This window comes from Mytilus californianus, unplaced genomic scaffold (genome assembly GCF_021869535.1).
Source record: "Mytilus californianus isolate M0D057914Y unplaced genomic scaffold, xbMytCali1.0.p SCAF_1, whole genome shotgun sequence".
Classification (NCBI taxonomy): domain Eukaryota; kingdom Metazoa; phylum Mollusca; class Bivalvia; order Mytilida; family Mytilidae; genus Mytilus; species Mytilus californianus.
Genome location: NW_026262581.1, coordinates 129,583,741 through 129,605,416, shown reverse-complemented (window position 1 = coordinate 129,605,416; position 21,676 = coordinate 129,583,741). Strand labels below are relative to the sequence as shown.

The following is a 21,676-nucleotide window of genomic DNA, read 5'->3' as shown; positions in this document are numbered from 1 at the left end:
ATCTCAAACACATGTATCACACAGCTCACATTCTATTATATCTGCATTCATACATATAATTACTGTCATTAAGACTAAATGACGCCATATTTGTTATGTGCCTCTGCCGTCTAATCTTCTTATTTAATAGAAAGTGGTAGAAGAGAGATAGAGAATCCTCCAAATGAAAAAAAATGGACCTCTTCTGGCTAACTACGGATGAACAAAAAAAAACACGCCCTATGATAAATTACAATTCTTTGAATAAGACTACCAGCAATCATGCAAAAAGAATTAAATCATAACAATATAGGACAGTCTTGAGACCAACCAACAAATTATATATGAGATGCAACCAGCGTAATTGACAAATATCCAATTTAAAAGTGCAATTGAATAATTTCGGTGGTCCGGTACTATACTAGTCAATTTGTTATTTCAAAAATCGTATTTTCACCCAAAAATTAAAAAAATGATATTAGAACTTAAAACTATAACCTTAAATAACACGGTATTTTCTCACTTTCCAATTTGATCACATTCTTTTAATCATATGCATTTGCTTTGCAAATGGATGTTTTTCATTGGATAATTTATCAGTTTTTCCTATTTATTATATTTGATGATAAATTGGATTTCAAACTTGTGTATCGTTACTTTTGTTGACTAGTATATTATAACACGTTAAAAACCTTGGTTAATGCGTGCAAAAGTTATGCAATAAGAAGTCGATCAAAAATAAATTAAAAAACTTTTTTACTCTCTGATCTATTAAAGCGGAAAAACAAATGTTCTCGTTTGTCTATAATTCGTTTTTGCTTTTCAAATACTAATACTATTTGAAAATCAAAAACGAAAATTAAGTTAATCTATCAGGTTAAATGTATGTGAAAAAAGATTCATAAAATGCTAAAACAAAATTTCATGAATCTTCACTCAGTTGTGCTTCTGTGGAATATTGAATTTCTAACAATTTTACTTAGCCGATAAGAGATCGTTCAATCGCATTGAAACACATTTTCTCTAATTTTTTCACTATTTTTACATTTCCCAACCGGTTGTGAAACAATTGTTCTTCTCACTAGTGAAATATCAGTTCTCGGCAAATGATTGGTCGAAATTTAATTATGACGTCAAATTTTCTTGTTTTTTTTCTTCTGAATTTCCTATTGTGACGTCATAAAAAAGGCGACCATTACTGATGACGTCTCATATAAAGAACACAACTTTCTGCAAATCTTTGAAAAGGAAGGGTAAAAATCATTAGAGAAACAAATTTCACCACTATAATTCGTGTATTACGATATTTCTCCACTCTCAACAGTTATAAATCTTAATTATTTAAAAAGCTCGGCAAGCCTCGCGCTTTAAATATTTCAAAAATTTTAACTGTCGAAATATCGTAACACACTTGTTGCAGTGGTGGAATCTATATATGTCGCGACCAACGGGTTGAGGGAGATAATTAGTGAAAGGGAATAATAGAAAAATACACAATACAATTGCCTAAATTTCTGGGTCATTTAACCAGGCATATTATCAAACAAAAGTTCTTCCATCGATTCACATTAACAAAGCCATATGTTCCATTCCAACCAACATAAAAAAAAATCGTTGGATTAGATGAACAAATATTAACTTACAAGTAAATTTAAAACAACCAGTGCCATAAAAGAATAAGTATAGAATGTAGAATAATAAGTAATTGGCACCACCAAGTCATTGATTTACCTAATGCAAAGTGCATATGATCAATATTCAAGACAATATATATATATGGAAATCGATTTCAAAAGTTTCACATAAATGTTGATTTTGTTTTCGTCATGTTGTTCACGTCAATGACCACAAATTTGATTAAATATTTTGTTTCATGAAAGGTTACATCTGTATTGGTTCCTGTTCAGATAGCTTTCAATGGAAAAATTCAGATCGCGATTCTGCTGGTCTAGAAAACAGAATGGCTTTGGAAAACTTTTCAACAAAACCTTTTGAAAGCGTGTCGGAATAATGAGCGTTTTTGATCTTATCGTACAAAATGGAAGTGTTCGACAGGTAAGTACAAATAATTAATTACGAGTATTTGGTGAATGATATTTGGAATGAGCTAAAAACTCCGACTTCAACATTGCGCAATACCAAATCATTCAGTGCATATGAAGATATTTTTCGGGCATTTTCATAATTCAGTAATTGTGTGTTCTATTTCCCCCAATTTCCCACAGTCTCGTTAAATCACCTGTTTTTTTTAAGAATTTTTTTTATTTTTTAGTTTCCTGAAATAAAAGGAACTGTATTAAAAGAAAGGCAATTTAATGAACTAAACAAATTTGTTTTATTCTTTATAACTATTGGCATAGAGAGGTGTTATCTTATAGATTGACAAAAAAAATGCAGTTTTATAATTTTAACAACTAAACAGTTAATTCCTGCTTGTCCTATTTACGATGCGAGCACGCTACGACGTAAGAACGCATTGCCAAAGCATTTAATTTCATGTTTATGAAAATTTGTCTCAAGATTAAACAAAGTGCGTTTAGAGGTAAGGCCAAATGCCCTTGTATCTATTTCACTCACATGTTTAAAATTTAAAAGTTGTCATTCTCAAATCCTGCAGAAAATTGAATATCGAAGAATCTGTATCATAAACTTAAAATATTTTCAACGATTTCGCATATTTCAATACAATCGGATTGCTACTCAGCGCTACAAATGTTGCTGATAAAGGCAATTTGATATGAATATTGCAAATTTTACACGTTTCTTTTTCAATTGCATCGAAAGATGTCTCTTACGTGAATGAACTTATGTGAATCCGAAAGACAATACTATATATACAATTGCTCTCTTTTGATGAGGTAAATATCATACAATTACCGTCTTTTAATGAAGTAAACATGTGGGTTTATTGACTGATAGCGGGTATTCATTGAGGCCAGCGGTCGAATATCATGCAGTTTTTCAAAAGTCAATTTAAACCCATATCAACCGAAACAAGAGGCAGAAATTGTTTTATTTTATAATTTGAGAGAGCAATGTATTCAATGATTATTATTTACCAAAACCAATCGTTCATCAAACATTCTTCAATAAATTAAACTTTACATATAGAAGCACGTGCGTGACTACAATGACTGCTCAGTCTTGATCTGTCTTGATCTGTCTTGATCTGTCTTAACTTTCAAGGGTACAAAATGGTATGTATGCTTGTAGAGACGCCGAAAACCCTTTTGGGGTCCTTTTTTGATGCAGGGGTTCCCGTGATCCTGGTTAGCTCGCCTAGTGTGGAGGCACATGCTCAATAAAAATGTTCCTGTAAAATTATAAGTTGAAGTTAAGATATTTCATCTACAATAAAAATTGTGAAGAATTTCATACTATGAAATAATACATCAAAAGGATAACAGGAATGAACAAAAATATTAGACAGTACAGAACAGCACAACAACAACCATCACCTGACTTTTCCGTGCGAACCCCCCCCCCCCCCCCCAATTTTGACCTTTGACCTTTTGACCTCAAAATGGTGGGGATTCTTCTCATCACAGTATATTCCATCGAAATAATAATAATAATTATAAATACTTTATTTAAAGAGGGTAAAATCAGGTAGTACATTTCTAATCTCCCCTGATGCCCTCAGAATAACTGAAAATATAATAATATAATATATACATAAATACAACTTACTAGGCAAAACAAATGGTGAAAAACATACAGATAATAAGACTTACTGTTACGTTTCATGAACATAATTCCATAATGATGTACAAGACAAATATATGGATTTGTAGTTTTCTGTGATAATCATTATTTCGTTGGTTTTACATGTGTATATGAATCTGATAATTAGCTTTTTTGTTCATTATGATATCTTTGTTTGAATTGTTCTATCTTTTCTATCTTTTTTATTTCTACAGGAATACTGTTCCAAAGAACTTTGTTTGAATTGTTCTATCTTTTCCATCTTTTTTATTTCTACAGGAATATTGTTCCAAAGAACAGTACCGGAGTATTGAAATGTTTTTTTTTCATAAAATTTGTTCGCAGACGTGGTATGAACAGACAATTATTGTCTAATGAATGCAAAAGAATATCTTGCATTGACATTTTGGTTATTGTTAAATAATTGACACAGATAACTAGGTGCAATACTATTTACACATTGACGGTGTATCATATGCTTTGTTACCTTAAGAATGATCCTGGCTGCCCTTCTTTGTAGTTTTAACATTTTTTCCATATTTGTATTACTTGTTTCTGTCCATATTGTACAGCAATAATCAAAGAGGAAGTACATATCCATTATAAAATAAACATAAACCTTTTTTTGGGAATATAATGCTTCAATCGATTTTTATAAGATTTAATCTAAACCATCAAAGGAAAACTAACTTGTTATCCGGAAACCATTTTTTTCAAATCAACTTTTAGTTGCAGCGACCTTGAATTTTAATCTATTGACCCAAACAATCAATAGGTGTCGTTCTTTCCCCTATATCTTCCATCTGAATAAGGTTTGTTTCAATTTTTATAGCAAGGAAAATTCAAGTTAACACCTAAAACTATTTAAGTGTATTGGACGCACAGACGGGCGGACAAATCGACGACTTTATGCTCCCAAGATTTTTGTTTTCTGGAAGCATAAACGTTTTTTTTTCTCCACATGGTCGGTATGATACTATTATAAACAGGCCAGACCAGTTTATCGGTATCTTTGTTTAGCTTTTTCGGCTAAATAAGCATGGATTCAATGACAACCCCTAGAAAAGCAATTAATTTTCAATTTGTTTCCATAAAATATTTGTTATGATATTTTATTTTATTTTTCGAATACTTACACCATGAGGTATGAATGAAATTCAGAAGTACTGCGACAGATATTAGAGGATAAATGTATATATATTTTTTCTTTAAAGTGTAGATTATCTGCGTAAACAATTATGTGTATCGTAAATTTATTAACTATTAATTACGAGTGAAATTCTAACGTGAACGGCAAATGAACTTATTTCCAAGGCTTTGAATCAAATATTCAATGATTAGAACATAGAATATTCAATTACGCCTGGTTGGTTTGTTCAGCGTAATGCACTAAGTCTGAATTCAAGTAAAAAGATATGATACAATGGAAGACATTCTTGTAGAGTTGGTTTTAAAATAAAATTTCCTTATTAATTTACACTCTATTCATAATCTTGTCGATTTTCCTAGTGATCGGAAGAATCTTTCGAAAATCAAATGAAGTAATTTTATTTGATATAGAGAAAAAATAAAGACACTCGGAATGTAATCAATAAATAGTTTTAGGTTTACGTGAGAAGTTTTTATTGTCCCTAAGCAACCATTGATGTGAGGATGTTTATCATATTTCTACGTAATTGTATCAAATTTAAAAACTAAATCAACTAAAGGGATCAAAAATAAAATTTTTGATTTAAATTAGTAAATGTATATCGATTATAACGCCTTCAGTATCTAAATAGCTCCAGATCCAGAGAAATCATAATGTCTAATAGTCGCTGATTCGGAAATCGCCTGTCGTGTTCTTCATGTCTACAAGTAATTAGCAATTAATAGATATACATTCCTGAAACAATATCCGATAGCATGCAATAAAACCCTTAAATAAATGCTTTTTTTTCCATAACACAGTGAAATTCATCTGCCAGGTTAATAAAAATAATAAGGCAGAGGTGGGGCCCATTCCCCATTGAATGTACTCCCATAAGTACCATTTTAAAATATTTCAACCTTTACAAAAATTCATAGCATTACAACTTCTCGCGTGTTAACAATATCATAATGTACTTCGGAACATGTCACTAAATTATTAAGATAGCCGAAGACTGCAGTTTTTTGTATACTAGGTAGATTTGTACCCTTTATTAAAAGTAGTTAAAAAGTAAACCAAAAGGTATGAAGAATTAAAACACAAAAAAAAATTGCTGCAAAAATATATCTCCCTTTCAAATATACCCCTTAAATATCCTCAACACAGACGCTATTTGTCATAAGTCCGTAGTACTAACACATTCTGGTAACAAATAATAACGAAAACAAATAACATTAAAACTTAGTTATCGTTTAAAGCACCGACCATTAATTTTTTCTTGGTTGGGAGGGGATTTTTTTTTCTAGGGAAAACTTGAATCAAGATCAATACGAAATTTTATTTAAATCATTGTTGATTTTTTTTTTTTTTTTTTTCCTTTTTGTACTAATCATTGATAAAGAACAGTTTTTTATCTGAATCATTTTATTTTGAGAAATCAAGAATTAAACAAGCTATTAATAATAACCTACGCTCCAACAAAGGTTACAAGAGCGCAATTATTTGTTTACATTTTACCGGCAAGTTTTTTATGTACTCAGAATAGAATCTTGTACGGCTTCTGAATCAAGCGATTGGATGATACTGGTTTAGAATTACTTTCAATCGAAAGCTTATTCAATTAGGTTTAAAAAATCCAGAAAATCAAATTCACATTTTACAAAGTATAGAAAATATCGTCCATTTCTACACGTCGGAGCCATTAAAAATAGGCCTTTTTCATTAAGCGAAAAAAATAGACGATGTTTTTCAACTGCATTTTAAGTCAATTTTTGCCGCATGACCATATGCATTTGTTTGGTTGTTATGCAACACTAGCATTTCTAGTAACAGGAACTGCTACCCATTTTTTCCTATTTTGTGTAGTCTTCGAGAAATAAAATACGGAACACCACTGGTACCCTATGGAAAATGCATTACGAATAATTGCGCTCTTGTAGCCAAAAGATGAGTAGTCTGTTCATTTCCCTATAGATACAAATAAAATGCTTCCCTGAGCGCAGCCAGATACGACCGCAGAGGTCTAACCCTGAACAGTTGGGGCAAGTTTGGACACAATATTCAGGCTTGATACTATCTGAATTTGGATTGTGATCAAATTTTTGACATAATTTAGGTTTCTGACACAAAATAAATGTGGTCAAGGATCTTAAAAATTTGTAATGGGACATTTAATATACCTAGAATGGTCTGATATCAAAAATCTAACAACATGGTTAGATTCAGCATATAAAAAAAAAAACAAAAAATTAATTTTAGTTGAAATCAAACAAAGTTTAATTTTAGACCCTTCAAACCTTAATATGGACTAATTTGAAAACAGGGCCCAAAATAAAAAATCTAAATGCACAATAAGATTCAGCATATCATAAAGCCGCAATAATTCAGTTTTTGATGAAATCAAACAAAGTTTAATTTTGGACCCTTGACCTCAATGTAGACCAATTTAAAAAATGGGGCCCAATATCAAAAAAAGTAATACAAGGTTAGAACCCCAAAAAATTAAAGATTTTAAATTAATCCCATTGAAATTGGTTAACAGATTTGTATTTAATTTCAATTGAAGATTTTTTGCTATTGCGCAATACTGTGCAATTTAAGTTTTCTTGCTATTGTGCAATACTGTGCAATAGCGCAATACTGTGCAATTGAAGATTTCTTGCTATTGCGCAATACTGTGTTGTTGTGCAATACTGTGCTATTGCGCAATACTGGCCAATTGAAGATTTCTTGCTATTGCGCAATACTGTATAATTGAAGATTTCTTGCTATTGCGCAATACTGTGCAATTGAAGATTTCTTGCTATTGCGCAATACTATGCTACTGTGCAATACTGTGCTATTGTGCAATACTATTCTATTGAAGATTTCTTGCTATTGCGCAATACTGTGCTACATGTATTGCGCAATACTTTGTTGTTGCGCAATACTATGCTATTGCGCAATAGAAGATTTCTTGCTATTGCGCAATACTGTGCAATTGAAGATTTCTTGCTATAGCGCAATACTGTGCAACTGAAGATTTCTTGCTATTGCCCAATACAGTGCAATTGAAGATTTCTTGCTATTGCGCAATACTGTGCTATGGCTCAATACTGTGCTATTGTGCAATAATGTGCTATTGTGCAATACTGTGCAATTGAAGATTTCTTACTATTGCGCAATACTGTGTAACTGAAGATTTCTTGCTATTGCGCAATACTGTGCAATTGGAGATTTCTTGCTATTTCACAATACTGTGCAATCATTTGAAATTTCTAAAGTTTTGAAGAAAAAAAATATGAACCCCCCAAAAAAAATCCCCCCAAACTTTTTGAACCCCCTCCCCTTGGAGTAATTACCCCCAAATTAATCCCAGCCTTCTCTTTGTGGAATGGAACCTTGTACGATTTTTGAGAGAACCATACACTTAAACACAAGTCACTGTCTGGAAACTAGAAAAATGCTTGTTTTTGGCCCCCTTTTTTCCGGAAACCAAATATGTCTTCGGACGACGCCGACGCCGACACCATCGCATTATACGACGCAAAAACATTTTTGCGGTCGTATAAAAACGAACTGAACAGTAGCAAATAACTGTTAAACAGTTTAAGTTTTAAACGGTTAATGATCTTTATATGTAAATATAATGGACTCAGATTGACCAATTGAAGTCCTTTTCCAGGCCTTGCGGTCATAAAACTTTACTCGACTCCAAAATAGTTCTCATACTCAGTGTTCGAATATATTCTCCATTGAGATCGTTCTTGAGAATCGCGGTCATAAACTTTTTTCGAGTACGTTCTCAACATACAAGATACATGTCAATAAACCTTGATGTTTTTTTTGTTTTTTGAAATATGATGCATACCTGCAATATTAGAAAACACAGCTTTGGTGTGCATGGCAGTTAGACCTCTTGGAACAGTAATGAACTGTTTGTTTAATGAAAAGAGTGATTGGCACACCAGCTTCACTGATCTTCCAACGCTCCTCACGCTAACCCCCGTTAAGTCTCCAACCTCTCTATAAAAGCAACCTGTTGCCAAAAAACGCAGACAGGTCAAGACTTGTAAGATGGGGGTTAAGGCTTGGTTCCTTCTGGATTTTATCAAGGAATTGTAGATCAGACCAGTTATGTAAATTATAGTGTCTGGCCGAAACCTATATCGTGAAAAGACCTCCTCTACTGAAAGGGATTCTAACGGATGAGACCTGTCTGCAAAAAATCGCGGAGGTGCCCGACGTCTCCTTTGTCCCCTCCTAATTTCTCTATGTCCTGCAGCCGGCATTTTCTTTCTTGAGCACGAGATTCGAAACGGGTGCTTGCCATTCTCAATTTTTTGGAGTATATTCAACAGTCTTGAGCACGATTCTCGTACTCCAAAGTTTTATGACCACATGAAATTTGGAGTACAAAATTTTCGAGCACGAATTTGAATTTGGAGAACATATTTTGTACTCCGAGTACTGAGCAAAGTTTTAATGACCGCAAGGCCTGGTGTTTTGCAATGAAATGAAAATAACTTGATTATATGTAATTGAAAGGAATCCGTGTCAAAATTCATATAGTAGACGATATGTCGAGAGGTTAAAATATATGAAATGCAAACCTGAACTCAACCGAATATATTATTCTTTTCAATACATCAGTAGGACGGTTTTATCATATACCAAATATAGTAATCCTATACTAGTAACTCATAATAGAGAGTTAATATGAGAAAATCACATGACAAAAGAACTATATTTTTTTCCAAGCAGTCGCTGAACCATGAAAATGTGTTCAAGGACAACGGACATATGACAGATGAAAACTTCGTAACATAAGGTATCTGCATACAAGGTATGAAGCATCCAGATCTTCTACCTTCTGAAATATAAAGCTTTATACAAATAGTTTACGCCGCCGCCGCCGAATAATAATCCCTATGTCTCGCATACTGCTACTTTTGTCGCAGGCGAGACTAACCTTGATTTTATTGTTTGATTGCTAAATCAACATCCAGTGGCAAATATTACATGCATATTATGGACGATACCAAGGTAGTGAAATATAACTATACGCTGCATTATACAAGGAACAGACGAAACTTAAAATTGTTATATTCAAACGAAGACAATATTTTTGTAATGAAAATTCCCATGATGAGAAGACCGGTATAGGTTCAAAAACGTTCTTATTGAAAGTTGATTGATTGCGGGGGAAATGTAGCATGATTAGGACCATCAGGAAATTTATGTATTAAATGAGCTTTAGATTCTGATATTTTGTCAAGGTTTTGTTATCAGTGTGCGAAGATTGATATATCATTAACATACCAGTATAAATAGCTTTTGCTTCATTTTTCTCGGTGATTAATGAAAGGAAGACAATATGTAATTGCACAAATATTCCAAATAACTAAGTGTAACAGATAATAAACATATGTATAGCTGTGGTTTTCAAGATACATTAATCGCAAGAGTTAACTTTCAGTTATTCTCGACTTACAATTATCTACCCCACTGCCTGACCAAAGCCAACACTGGGCTAGGAAGTAGACGGCATTGTACTGTCCTTCATGTACAATTTAATCGTTCTTGGTTCCTGGTGCCTTTCGTTGCAAAATAGCACAAAAAAAAACATATAAATGAGCTTGGACATAATATGAGCATATTTTACACATAAAAAGAAAGATGACGATTTTATGCACTTGTTCATCCATATTTTCGTTGAGGAAACATCGTGCAAAGTCAAGAAACAACCAAATAAGTTAAGGAAGATTTTTTTATATACATTTACATATAATTCCACCAATTTGAAATATAATGTTTGTTTTTAAGAATTTACTTTTCTAGTCCTTAACCTCAATCATGTTTATGGTACAATGATGTGTTTCATTGGCCGGGTCAAAAACAAAGATGTGTTTCATTGGCCGGGTCAAAAACAAAGATGTGCTTCATTGGCCGGGTTAAAAACCAAGATGTGTTTCATTTACCTGGGTCAAAAACAAAAAGCTGTTGAATCTTATTGGAGTGGAGTTTTAAAGAAAGTGTCTCCTTGACAACCTTAAAACAATTTTGAAACAATTATATATATATATATATATATACATATTTCAATTAAATCAAAACATTATATAGCACTGCAATAGTGCAAATTTTATGCGCTTTTTTGTACAATCTTTCATTGTAGGACTTAATTTTTAATTTTAGATTCCATTTACAAACTTCCAATTTTTATCCTGTCCTGGAAACAGTACAAGGGAATTGATAATACCCCTTTGGCGCGTTTTAAGGAAGATTTATTGTGAACTATACACAGAATTTCTTTACTTGTCCCTTATGTTCAGGATTTGTACAGTTGTTCGTAGATATAATCCCTCTTTCATGACTATAAGTCTATTAAGAGTCACGACATATCACCAGTTAGCAACACTATGGATACTAGTATATTATGTACCTAATCCCGATTTTTAATAGTCTTCTTGTGCCTAAATCTTTTGTTAATGTGTATACTGTTTTGTTGACCATTGTTTGACTTTTCGTCTATCTTTTATCTTTTTATATACTTAGAGCCTACATTTGATATAAGCTGAATTTCCAAAGGACTTTTTTTTTAAAATTTTTGTATGAAAATAGAAACTGACGATATGTTGGATATATACGCCAATGAAACGGCAACTTACGACATAACTATAAACCAAGACAACTATCGAGGGCAAAATAATCGAAACAATAGACAGGCGACTATAAAATGTATCAATCTCAAAATCTTCCCCAGTATTAAAAGTTTCTGAATGATTTTAAACAGAGATCTGTCACTGCATGTCACCAAATTCTCCACAATAACAAATAGCAATAAGACATGACACAAGACAATCATTGTCACCAAATTCTCCACAATACCAAATAGCAATAAGATAGGACACAAGACACCAACTGATGAGGTCCGTTACTTAGGACAGGTATGTTCACCTGATGTCAGACAATCAGATTATATGCCTTATATATTTTTTTATGTTGATTAACATAAAATCAGATCTATCAGTCAAGATATTTGGAACGTCGCCTCTCCGAAGAGACGAGCGAAATCTTTCAATATTTGGTAGCATAATATTTCTGTATTATTTATAAACACAAGGTGTTAGAATGCATCACAATTAACGGATTATTTCTTTGATATTGTAGGTTCATCTAATGTTAGAATGGATTGACATTAATAGCAAAAGTTTATCTGAGACAATACTCATGGTTTGTGTGCGAAAAGTGTTTGATCCTACTAGACGTCTAGCTCTCTTGAAAACAGTCTTAAAATTCAACCCAGATATAAATTTACAAGATGGTAGAGGTCAAACAGCATTCATATCAGCTTGTATTTGTGAACAAGAAGATACGATAAACCTACTTCTTAGACAGGTGAGATACGATAAACCTACTTCTAAGAAAGGTGAGATACGATAAACCTACTTTGAGATACGATAAACCTACTTCTAAGACAGGTGAAATTCGATAAACCTACTTCTTAGACAGGTCATATACGATAAACTTACTTCTAAGGCAGGTGAAATACGATAAGCCTACTACTAAGACAGGTGAGATACGATAAACCTACTTCTAAGATAGGTGAGATACGATAAACCTACGTCTAAGACAGGTGAGATACGATAAACCTACTTCTAAGACGGATGAGATACGATAAACCTACTTCTAAGACAGGTCAGATACGATAAACCTACTTCTACTTCTATGACAGGTGAGATACGATAAACCTACTTCTTAAACAGGTGAGATCCGAATGTGTGAAGTATATAGCATCAATTCTTTGCTGAAAATAAAAATCAGAGATTTGATACATTTTGAAAGTTATATGGCCATACATGCAACAAATCTTCACTGCAATATTAAAACAACTTTAATTCTAAATGACTGTACAGTTAAAAAAAGATTGAATCGTTGTCAAAACCTTCAATTTTTTTTTCGGTAATATACATTTTAGCTCAACTGGCCCTTTCTCATCACTTGGCGTCCGTCGTCCGTCGTCGTTAACTTTACACATTTTGAACTTCTTCTAGAGAACCACTGAATGGAATGAAACCAAACATGGCATGAATGTTCCTTATGAGGTGCTGACCAAATGTTGTTACTTTGAAGCCGATCCATCCTCCAAGATGGCCGCCAGCGGGGGACTTCGTTTAACATAGGACCCTATGGACAATACATACAAATGTCTTCTTTTAGAGAACCACTGAATGGAATGAAACCAATAATGGCATGAATGTTCCTTGTGAGATGCTGACCAAGTGTTGTTACGTTGTAGCTGATCCATCATCCAAGATGGTCGCCAGCGGGGGAATTCGTTTACCATAGAACCCTATGGACAATACATACAAATATCTTCTTTTAGAGAACCACTGATTGGAATGAAACCAAACATGGCAAGGATGTTCCTTATGAGATGCCGACCAAGTGTTGGTACTTTGAAGCCGATCCATCATTCAAGATGGCCGCCAGCAGTGGACTTAGTTTAACATAAGACTCTATGGGAAATACATACAAATGCTTCTTCTAGAGGAACACTGAATGGAATGAAACAAAACATGGCATAAATGTTCCTTAGGAGCTGCCACTTTTTTTAAACCCCACCACCTACAGAAATAAAAATAAATTAGAACAACACTCCCTTTGTATTTTGGTATTTCAAATGCAACCACCCACATAAAATTCAAAAAAATTGCCTTCCCTGGGGGGAACATAGTATTTTCTGGAACAGCCGTAAGTTAACATGAGCAAAATTGTCAATTGACATCTTGTTGGAGTTATTGTCCTTATAAAGTAATTTTCTACAATTTCAATGAATTTATTGGTAATTTCTGTAAACTTTACAAAAGTCTTCTGCTTTTGATTAAATTACGGGGCCAATATTAAACCAAATTTGACCTCAATCATTATTAGGGTATCTGTTATGATTTAAATTTTTTTTTACATGATTTCCAAAACCAAAGTAGAATCAGGTGAGCGACACAGGCTCTTGAGAGCCTCTAGTTCAAGTTTCAGTGTTATTTTTAAAATTACATAACTTAGAATAGGTAATAAAGATCTAGATCATTCATTAAAGCCAACACTTCTAGAAGGCCTGATGGTATCAGGTACAATTCTAATACTAGTACTATGCTTTGAGATAGTCGCCAGAATAATCAGATCAAACTTAAAATACTTGTTTAAGTGTATTCCTACCAACCCAAATCAATATGCCTAAAATGCATACCCGAAAATCTTGACACTTTTGATTGTTAATAGTTTCAAATTGCAGGACTCTCCTTTTACCCAAAGGTTAGAAAATAAGCAAAATGACGAAAAATGAACTTCATCCTACCTACCTTATTTTTCTTAAGAAGAAAATCGATTCGCATTTTTCACAAGCCGATAATAGTTACAACAAATGTCAAAAATGCATATACAAACAATATAGTAGTTTGATATTTCTTTTCCCACGTCAAACCAAATATGTTGAAACAATTTTACATAAAAGTGTTTATTTCTGTTCAAAGAGAGCTTTCAACAGATTTTCGCCAAGATGATAGAATCATGTTTTCCCGTCATTGCATCCTTCGTCTGTTCGTTCGTCCCGTGTCAGGTTAAAGTAGTTTACCATGAAGTTGTGGTCACTCCAACTTGAAACTCGTTACACTTGTCCATTATAATGTGAACTTTCTGAAATAATGTGAGAATGTGAGCGGGACAAGGTGTCCTATGTTCATAGATACTTGCTATAGTTCTATTCTGAGGTGTACAACTTTTGTCTAAACGTTTACATGTTAATATGACAATAAAGTATTATTATATATTGTGATCAACTTCATTAGTCAAATATCGTTTTTTTTCCTTAGTATATTCTAACTGAAGTAAAGTGTTTGGTTGTTGTTGTATGTTTGTTCCATAAAAAGTCCAACTGTACTATTGATTCACACATATCGTTTCAGCCATCACTAGATGTAAACATAACAGACAACGATGGATTTACAGGATTTATGTATGCATGCGAAACCGGAAATAAAAACTTGGTAAAATTACTAGTTGACGCCCATCTTAAACGACAAATCTGTCTCGATTTGAGTAAAATTAACTGTGATGGAAAGACAGCGTTACAAATTGTAGAGGAAAGACACGACTCTGGTTTATTTTCGATAGTGAATGATGCTTACGGACACAAAAGTTATACAAAACCTGTATCATCTGTTTCCGATGACAATGACTTTCGTCTGTTTGACAAAGTTAAAAGTAAAAAGCTTAAGTCAAAACAAAATGTGGGTAGGTCTGGGCAGCGCATGAGCATGTCAGCCATCAGAAGAGCGCTAAAGGAAGCATATCTATCCGACGATGAAGACGATGGGGTTGAAGAAAATTACAGTAAAGATAAAAATGGAATAACTGATCTAGTAAAGGTTGTTAGAGAATGTGCAACTGATCTTCGACAAATTTACCATGAACAGGAGAAAAGTCAAAAGGAGGCCAAAAAGGAAGTGAAAAAGATTCAGCTGGCAAGAAACAAAGCCATTCCAGAAAATCATGGAAGAAATGAAAAATCTATCACTGAGATGCTTAGTAGACCTGGCAAGCAGGGAAGAACACGTAAAAATTATAATGATCATTTCACTGTAGAGACTACAAGCACCAGAAATAGTGAATATTATGACATGACTAATGAAACACGTACAATAGATACACAGAGAACAGGTAGAAAAGAGCGAGCAACAAAGGTGCACTTTCACCCAGCTCCAAAGGGTATAAATATTGACAGCATAACGGTTTCAACAAAGAGGGCAGAAGGCGAACGAGGAATTGTTTTATCAGATACTAGTAACTATGACAAAAAGTTGGCTGTAAAACCGAAACCCAAATATAATCGAGATGATATGTATAGACGTGTCAGTGGAGTGCCTAGCTCATCCTTGCCACTTTCAGTTTCGGGAAAACAAAATAAGTATGCCAGCAGATTACCAAATAGAAAAATTTGGTCTTCTCTTGAACAAGGCAATGTTGCTTTGCCTTCATCATCACGACCATCCTCAAGGACTTTCCTACCACCTTTAAAAGAGGGCTTTCAGACAAGGAGAGCAAAGGAAAACCCTGTAAAAATGCATGATAAGGGTATGTGGAAAATCATGCAAGGCTATAAGTAAAACTTTAAAATGTAATGATAAACATGGTGACAATAAGAAAATAGCTATACGTATTCTGTGAATTTCTATGGAGGACTTAATTGTTGCATGAAATGGCTAAGTAAGCTCAACTAAAACAAACCTGTATAATACGGGGGATACGTTTATATTGATAATATTTATAGTATTAAAATCATTTTATCGGTTTTACGTTACTGGATTGTTAATGTATTGATTTCTAGGGGAAAGCGCACTAAATTTCTATAACGACAAATGAATATAACAATAATAAAGAGAGGTGGTAAGATTGCCAATGAGACAACTATCCACCATAGCCTAAAATGACGTGGATGTAAGCAACTATAGCTCACTGTACGTCCTTCAACAACGAGCAAAACCCATTCCATATAGACAGCTATTAAATGCCCAGACATGTCAAAATTTGATACAATTCAAACGAGAAAACCAACGGCCTTATTTATAACAAATGAATTAACGAAACACAGATATGACAGACCAACGACAACCATCGATTTGAACAGGCAAATAAAGCGTTTACGAATGTGGCGGGGTAAAACATGTTTGTGAGCGCTCAACCATAAGCATGACTTACACATAAGCAAACGGGCAACGCAACTATTATATCATTTTTTCCGCTTTCTTACTGTACTGTAAAACTCTTGACATATAACATCATAGTTGTTCAACAATCTACTGTTGGTACTAATAGAAGTGTCTGAAAATAGAACCGGACAAAAGAATAACTTGTACGTATTTAAAGCTTACACGATCAATTTTTAAAGTACATGACGGCATGCTTCTTTCCAATCATATGAATTAGTAATTTTCCCTCGTCATAATCATTTAATGACATCAGCACTTCCAAGTGTAATTAATCAATGTATCTACAGCAGATCTAATTATCTTGTGCATTGACGCAATTTTTCACAGTATAGTTTTCTACGCTTCGCAAAGTCATTTCCTAAGACAGTAGGTATACAATATTATTTCTTAAAGATGATAAAAACTCCTGTGTTCAGATTGATATATATTCTAAAGATGAAAGGAAACACAAATGTCATCTCTGTTGTATTCCGGAAACTTTAAATATTTAAGTCATCTGTATTCATGAATTTTTGAAACAGAATAACCTATGTATTTCTGTCTAATGCATGAAGCTATAGTTATGCTAAAATTTAAGGATAGAAAACTCAATAATCCTACCTCAGTCACAAATTCATGATTGTTTTGATAGGACCATTCCAGATTAAAATTTGTAAACAGTCTGATCCAGATCCTGTGATTCGTGGCTTGAAATGGCCGGGTATAGCACACAATGTTTCTTAAACAATGGAAAATGCTCTATACTGAACATTCAGGTATTTAAAAAATGACTTAAGTTACAAAGTCTGGAAACAGGATAAAAGTCCTCAAACAATTCCATGTGAACCTTCAACAAATTTGCAATCTTTCTGTTAAGTTTCGGATATCTGGGTTGAAAACTGTAGGAGGATCTGTCCTCTTTTTAACAGACAGTGAACCTACGCAGGACATTGATAACGATTTTGATCTGATGCGTTCCACATAACACTGTCCAGACAACACAAGACATATTTACGAGTTTGTCTGATACGTTCCACATGACACTGTCCAGACGGCACAAGACATTTTTACGAGTTTGATCCCGTAAAAGAGAATTTGTCATGACATAGCCATAATCCGACGAGACAAAATCGGTTGAGTTTCTCTACTGTCACGGCGAGACGCACCTAACTATCTGGAGGTCGACCTTCATGACCATTCCCGACCCATAGGATTCTGTAACGTATGAGGCGTATGGAGCTCCCCCATAATTCGGTTTCATGATATCCTGAAATATCTCAGGACCACCATAATTCGATTTCAGGATATCCTGAAATATCTCAGGACCTCCATAATTCGGTTTCAGGATATCCTGAAATATCTCAGGACCTGATCATAATTCAATTTCAGGATATCCTGAAATATCTCAGGACCTCCATAATTTGATTTCAAGGCCTCCATAATTCTGTGATTTGTGGCTTGAAATGCTCTATACTTAACATTCAAATATGAAATACAATAATTTTGACATAATCCGCTCCTCATATTTACAAATGTATACAACTGCGTTGAGATACTGATGGGACATTCAAGATCATTGAGGATAGTATTCCACCTTTTTTAACTTTTAGTGTCGTAGCACTGTCCGATCATAAACGGGAGCTATACTTGTTACAGTGTGAACGGTCAGATCAGCTTTAATATTTGCAGTTTAAGTATACAGGATGACTTGTAATTTCATTTATTGAACATCGCTTGCACACGCCGAAATGTCTCACCTGCTTTATTGATTATGATTAAAATGTGATGCTGAAGGTCTTTACTACATGTATAACAGTACTTTAAAGACAAACAAAATAAAATATGATTTTTCTTGGTTTCAAACATTTGTATAAGCGGAATATATAGGAATCATACTTCGCCAATAACAGTCAGTTTGGTTCAGTTTTGTCAAAATAAGTTAAAAAAAACATCGCTAATGTATTATTCACTTGCAGGTCAATTGAATCCGTATTCACGCAACCTTTAATTTGAACTTTAGTAAAGATGAGCTGCTATGTGTTCATTCACTAAGTCTAGGTTAGACAACACTTGGTCATGTTTTATGAATATTCAAAGCCCGAGGCGTAGCCGAGGTTTTTAAATGTTCATAAAACATGACCAAGACAGTATTGTCTGACCAATTTAGAAAATATTAACACCTTCAAGTGACATTGCAAAATTATCCTTTCCCATTGTAATATGCAAACCTTAATATGAATTCACTTTTTATAATAAAGTGTTCACATGGTTAATAAAAGGAATGAATATCAGATTCAATGGTCATTTCAATGGATGGAATGAAATAGCACTGTGAGGTCTTGAGGACAAAAAGGATAAATTATTCAAAAATTAGGAGTTCTTTCTGCTTCAGGTAAAATTCAATACTTATATGTCTTAATTTTTTCCATTTTATACAGTACATAATGTTGTATAAATCAGCTTTTTGAAATTTTGACATTTATTGATAACTCACTCAATAAATATCACAAGAGTGCACACACTGAAATGTCTCGCCTTCTTTATTCATCATTGATATTATGTTGATAGTCCTAAATATAAAGCTCTATTACAACTGTCACATAAACTTAACATTAATCAAAAAATTAAACATTGACCAATGAAACATGAAAATGAGGTCAAGGTCAGATGAACCATGCATGCAGACATGTTCAGCTAACAATTCTTCCATACAACAAATATAGTTGACCTATTGCTTATAGTTTAAGAAAAACAGACTATAACACAATAAAGTGCTCCGCTGGGCGCAGCTTGATACGACCGCAGAGGTCGAATCCTGAACAGTTGGGGCAAGTATGGACACAACATTCAAGCTTGATACAGCACTGAATTTGGATTGTGATTAAATATTTGACACAGCATAGGTTTCTGACACAGAATGAATGTGGTCTAAGAACTTAAAAACTTTTAATTTACCTATTCAAACCATATCATTATTATTTGCTTTTATATATAAATCAGAAATAACCAATTTAAAATGGAATTTTTTTTGAACTCCCTTATGATTCATCACCCCCAAACTCAATCCCAGCCTCCCCTTTGTGGTATGGTATCTTGCAGTACAATTTCAGAGAGATCCATACACTTGAACACAAGCTATTGTCTGGAAACTAGAAAAATGCTTGTTTTTAGGCCCCTTTTTGACCCCAAATTCCTAAACGTTTAGGGCAATTACCCCCAAACTCAAACCCAGCTTTCCCTTTGTGATATGGAACCTTGTAGTACAATTTCATAAAGATCCATCCACTTACACACAAGTTATTGTCCTGAAACTAGAAAAAAATGCTTGTTTTTTGTCCCTTTTTGGCCCCTAATTCCTAAAATTTTGAGGCAATTACCCCCAAAATCAATCCCAGACTTCCCTTTGTGGTATGGTACCTTGCAGTACAATTTCAGAGAGATCCATACACTTGAACACAAGTTATTGTCTGGAAACTAGAAAAATGCTTATTTTTGGCCCCTTTTTGGCCCCTTATACCTTAACGTTTTAGGCAATAACCCCCAAACTCAATCCCAGCTTTAACTTTGTGATATGGAACCTTGTAGTACAATTTCAGAAAGATCCATATTCTTACACACAAGTTATTATCATGAAACTAGAAAATACTTGTTTTTTGCCCCTTTTTTGGCCCCTAATTCCTAAAATTTTGAGGCAATTACCCCCAAAATCAATTCCAGACTTCCCTTTGTGAAATGGAACCTTGTGGTACAATGTCAGGGAGATCCATACACTAACACACAAGTTATGTCTGGAAGTTACAAAAATGCTTATTTTTGGCTCCTTTTTTGCCCCTAATTCCTTAACTGTTGGTACCATAACCACCAAAATCAATCCCAACCTTCCTTTTATGGTATAGAACCTTATGGTAAATTTTCATAAAGATCAATTCACTTAAACTAAAGTTAGAGTGCGAAAACCAATGTGTCTTCGGACGACGACGATGACGACGACGACGACGACGACGACGACGACGACGACGCCAACGTCATACCAATTAACGACCGCAAAATTTTTTTGCGGTCGTATAAAAACTTAACACTGAGCAATGAACCGTGAAAATGAGGTCAAGGTCAAATAAAACCTGTGCGACCGACATATAGATCATAAAATATTTCCATATACCAAATATAATTGACCTATTGCATATAGTATTAGAAAAAAAGACCAAAACTCAAAAACTTAACTTTGACCACTGAACCATGAAAATGAGGTTAAGGTCAAATGAAACCTGCCAGCTAGACATGTACACCTTACAACCATTCCATACACCAAATATAGTAGACCTATTGCAAATAGTATAAGAAAAACAGACAAAAAATACAAAAAACTTAACTATAACCACTGAACCATGAAAACGAGGTCAAGGTCAGATGACACCTGCCAGTTGGACATGTACACCTTACAGTCCTTCCATACACCGAATATACTAGACCTATTGCTTATAGTATCTGAGATATGGACTTGACCACCAAAACTTAACCTTGTTCACTGATCCATGAAATGAGGTCGAGGTCAAGTGAAAACTGTCTGACGGGCATGAGGACCTTGTAAGGTACGCACATACCAAATAAAGTTATCCTATTACTTATAATAAGAGAAACAAAAAATCTTAACTTTTTTTTCAAGTAGTCACTGAACCATGAAAATGAGGTCAAGGACATTGGACATGTGATTGACGGAAACTTCGTAACATGAGGCATCTATATACAAAGTATGAAGCATCCAAGTCTTCCACCTTCTAAAATATAAAGCTTTTAAAAAGTTAGCTAACGCCGCCGCCGCCGCCGCCGCCGGATCACTATCCCTATGTCGAGCTTTCTGCGACAAAAGTCGCAGGCTCGACAAAAATTGCGATCATTTAACATCAGATGCCTACTTTTTGTATATGAATGTACATGTATTGTTTTTTTTTCTCGAAAAGTTCCTTTGCTTTATAAGTCAAGTCATTGTTTCTTTGAAATTAAACATTGACTCTAAGGTCTGGTATAAAAATTAGATTTAATATTATTTTACCTACAACTTTGCCCCCTTTTCAATTTGTCTGTTTTGTTCCATTATAAAGGTTTGCAATATTTAAAATGTTTTTTTTTTAATATT

At 33.8% G+C, this 21,676-nt stretch overlaps 2 protein-coding genes across 2 annotated transcripts in view; both read left to right on the top strand.

The window, feature by feature from the left end:
• Positions 1–21,676, top strand: part of LOC127713229 (structural maintenance of chromosomes protein 6-like) — a 396,756-nt gene that overhangs the window by 269,481 nt on the left and 105,599 nt on the right. The gene's annotated exons all lie outside the window — the stretch shown is intronic.
• On the top strand, positions 1,781–16,151 carry LOC127713694 (uncharacterized). The gene is made up of 3 exons (XM_052219807.1): positions 1,781–2,034; positions 11,966–12,193; positions 14,758–16,151. The coding sequence occupies exons 1-3, from the start codon at positions 1,990–1,992 to the stop codon at positions 15,955–15,957; spliced, it is 1,473 nt and encodes a 490-aa protein (XP_052075767.1). The 5' UTR covers positions 1,781–1,989; the 3' UTR covers positions 15,958–16,151.

What these genes read in the sequence shown, in the direction of transcription:
- LOC127713694 (XM_052219807.1), top strand. Translation starts at nt 1,990, where the DNA reads ATGAGCGTTTTTGATCTTATCGTACAAAATGGAAGTGTTCGACAG. An exon ending in AAAATGGAAGTGTTCGACAG is followed by an intron (nt 2,035 to 11,965) that starts GTAAGTACAAAT and finishes TTGATATTGTAG; the next exon opens with GTTCATCTAATGTTAGAATG. An exon ending in TAAACCTACTTCTTAGACAG is followed by an intron (nt 12,194 to 14,757) that starts GTGAGATACGAT and finishes ATATCGTTTCAG; the next exon opens with CCATCACTAGATGTAAACAT.